This window comes from Ziziphus jujuba, chromosome 11 (assembly GCF_031755915.1).
Source record: "Ziziphus jujuba cultivar Dongzao chromosome 11, ASM3175591v1".
NCBI lineage: Eukaryota > Viridiplantae > Streptophyta > Magnoliopsida > Rosales > Rhamnaceae > Ziziphus > Ziziphus jujuba.
The window spans coordinates 9,274,873-9,277,576 of record NC_083389.1 but is presented as its reverse complement, the minus strand read 5'-3'; the positions used below and the strand labels follow the sequence as shown (position 1 = coordinate 9,277,576).

At 32.8% G+C, this 2,704-nt stretch overlaps 1 protein-coding gene across 1 annotated transcript; it reads left to right on the top strand.

Annotated features, from left to right (window-relative positions):
• Positions 1–538: 538 nt before the first annotated feature.
• LOC107432259 (NDR1/HIN1-like protein 10) lies at positions 539–1,552 on the top strand. The gene has a single exon (XM_016043361.4). The coding sequence runs from the start codon at positions 675–677 to the stop codon at positions 1,353–1,355; it is 681 nt and encodes a 226-aa protein (XP_015898847.1). The 5' UTR covers positions 539–674; the 3' UTR covers positions 1,356–1,552.
• The last annotated feature ends 1,152 nt before the right edge of the window (positions 1,553–2,704 follow it).

Sequence of the window (2,704 nt, the reverse complement as noted above, 5' to 3'; positions counted from 1 at the left end):
AACCACGTAATTACATAGTTTAAAACATTTCAAAACAGAATTCCACTTTTGAAATAATATCTGTAAAGTGAATGGGTGCATATCCTATATACGAAATATAATAGAGAATTGAATTAGTCAGCAACAAAACGTATAAAACACATTAACGTAACGTATAACACACTAAAGCGGATTAAAAGGTACGTGTCGGGAAAATAACAAGTTTATGATGGTGATGAAGAGCGTGGTGTGTTTTTAGAGATAACGATCCCAATTTGAAGAAATGGGAAAGTGAATGAAAGCTCAAGTCCAAGAATAAGGCTATGCCAAGTATAAAAATCGGACAACGCCGCAAATGGCACAACATATAAGAACATGACAAGAAACTATCAAAAAGAGTCCACAACCACGCGCTGGACAGGTGTACTCTTAGAATTCAAAATTTCCAATAACGACCGCGTTGGATTGAATTGACAGTTCCATTTGGGAAACCGTGTTATTCTTTTCCCGCGTTAATTACCAAAACCTATTCCTATATATAGTATATACCACTCGTCTCCATTCTCATCCTTCCAATCCATCCAACTGTATTACGCAATTTCCTAGCTTTACATTTAGCTCACAACAACATACTTGGTGCTCTTTGGGAATTTTTTTTTTTTTTTTTTCAATCAATTAATTGGTTTTAATAGCCAATGGCAGACAAACAAGGCAATTTGAACGGGGCCTTCTACGGCCCATCAATCCCACCACCTCAGCAATCCAAGCCCAACTACCGCCATAGTCGAAGCAGAAGTTGCGGCTGCTGTCTCTTCAGCGTGCTCTGGAAGATCTTGCTCGTCCTCATTGTTCTCTTAGTCATCGCTGGCTTCATCTTCTGGCTGGTAGTCCGACCAACAAAGATTAAGCTTCATGTCACCGAGGCCTCGCTGACTCAGTTCAACTTAACTTCTAACACCCTTCATTACAACCTTGCTCTCAATGCTACCATGCGCAATCCCAACAGGAAGCTCGGCGTCTACAACGACCGAATCGAAGCCAAGGCTTTCTTCGAGGGTGCTAGGTTTGATTCGAAGGTTTTTACAGACTTGGGCCTTCTGAAGAAAAAGAGCAGCAAGGATCTTAGCGTTGCATTTGAAGGGCAGCGTTTGCTGGCTCTCGATGCCGATGAGATTAACGACTTTAACGAGCAGAAGACCGCTGGAGTTTTCGATATCGATGTGAAATTTTACCTTCGGAATAGGTTGAGACTTGGTGATTTCATCGGTGGAAAATTCAAGCCCAAGATTAAATGTGACCTCAAGGTTCCCCTTATCACCAATGGAGTGTCTTCCGGGACCTTCCAGAAGACTAAGTGTGATGTTGATTTCTTTTAGATCATTGATGGCGCGAGCTACCTCCTTCCTATTTGACTGAGTCTTCCATGTATTTTTATTTTATTTATGATTTTTGATATTGTTATTCTTTTTTGTAAACATTTATTTATTTGTTTTTTGACGTATAGCTAGCCTTTTGATATCATTCTTCTATATATATATAAATAATACCATTGTGTTTTTTTAGTGAAAAATAATACCATTATGAGGAATACATACATGTCTCTCCTATAATAATTAATGTAAATGGATAGCGGTCATGACTATAGGAATTTGCAATTTGTGAATCATTAAGCCATTTATTGCAACTTGTTAATTAATAAGACAAATGATGTGCGACGGTGTAAAGTTGTACTTAATGGCGGGTACTATCAATTCTTATCGACCAAGTAGGATCAAGCACATGATAAAAAAATAAATAAATAAATAAATAGAATAAGTCTAAAAAATACGGTAATCTTCAGATTTTATTTATTAGTCAGATCCATGTTTCAAGTTAAATTTCATTATATAATAGACAGATGTTATGAATTTCAACATTCTCCGTAGATTAACCATGCATCTAATAATATAATTTTAGTATTTTACTATGAGAATGGGAGAGGCAATCTAATTTTTGATGGGGTCACTATAGGTTCCGTGATATTTGTCCTGTTGTTTATTTGGGCATTTGACCTTCACTATTCCCCCAAAAAGTTAATAAAAAGTTTTTTAGAGAACGGAAGCAATTGATGTATAAAATAATTAATATATAAAATTTTATGTACCGCAATCGTAGCGAATATATGTTAGCACTCTCTACTTACATAATCTTCTTTAATAAAAATAAAAATAAAAATAAAAACTAACGTATTCTTATAAAAGTTTACTAGTTGAGTATTTATCAATATTATACCTTTAATTACATATTTGGGAATAATGCGTCGAAGATTTAAAAAAAAATTGCGATTTATTACCAGCGAGAGAATTGTTAGTTGGTAATATTTAATTATATATTAATTTTTTATTTTAAATTTTAATTTATAAAGGTAATTTTTGAAATAACTATTTAAATTGCTAAATGTCATTAGAATGTCATTGCTGATTTTTTTTAGAGAAGAAAGTTTAATATTTTTAAGGCAAATATAATTTTGGATTTTTTTAAAAAATAACCATAGTATAAATGTAAACTTGAAAAATAGCAAAAAAAAATTTTGTTTTAAAAGCTAACCCACTTTTAACCAATTTAGACAAGAATACTCTTCATAAATTTTTTTTTTTCTTTTCTTCTTTTCTCTATCAAAATGCATGTGTTTTTTTTTTTTAATTATTATTATTATTATTATTTTGTTGTTTTTGGTTTTCTTTTA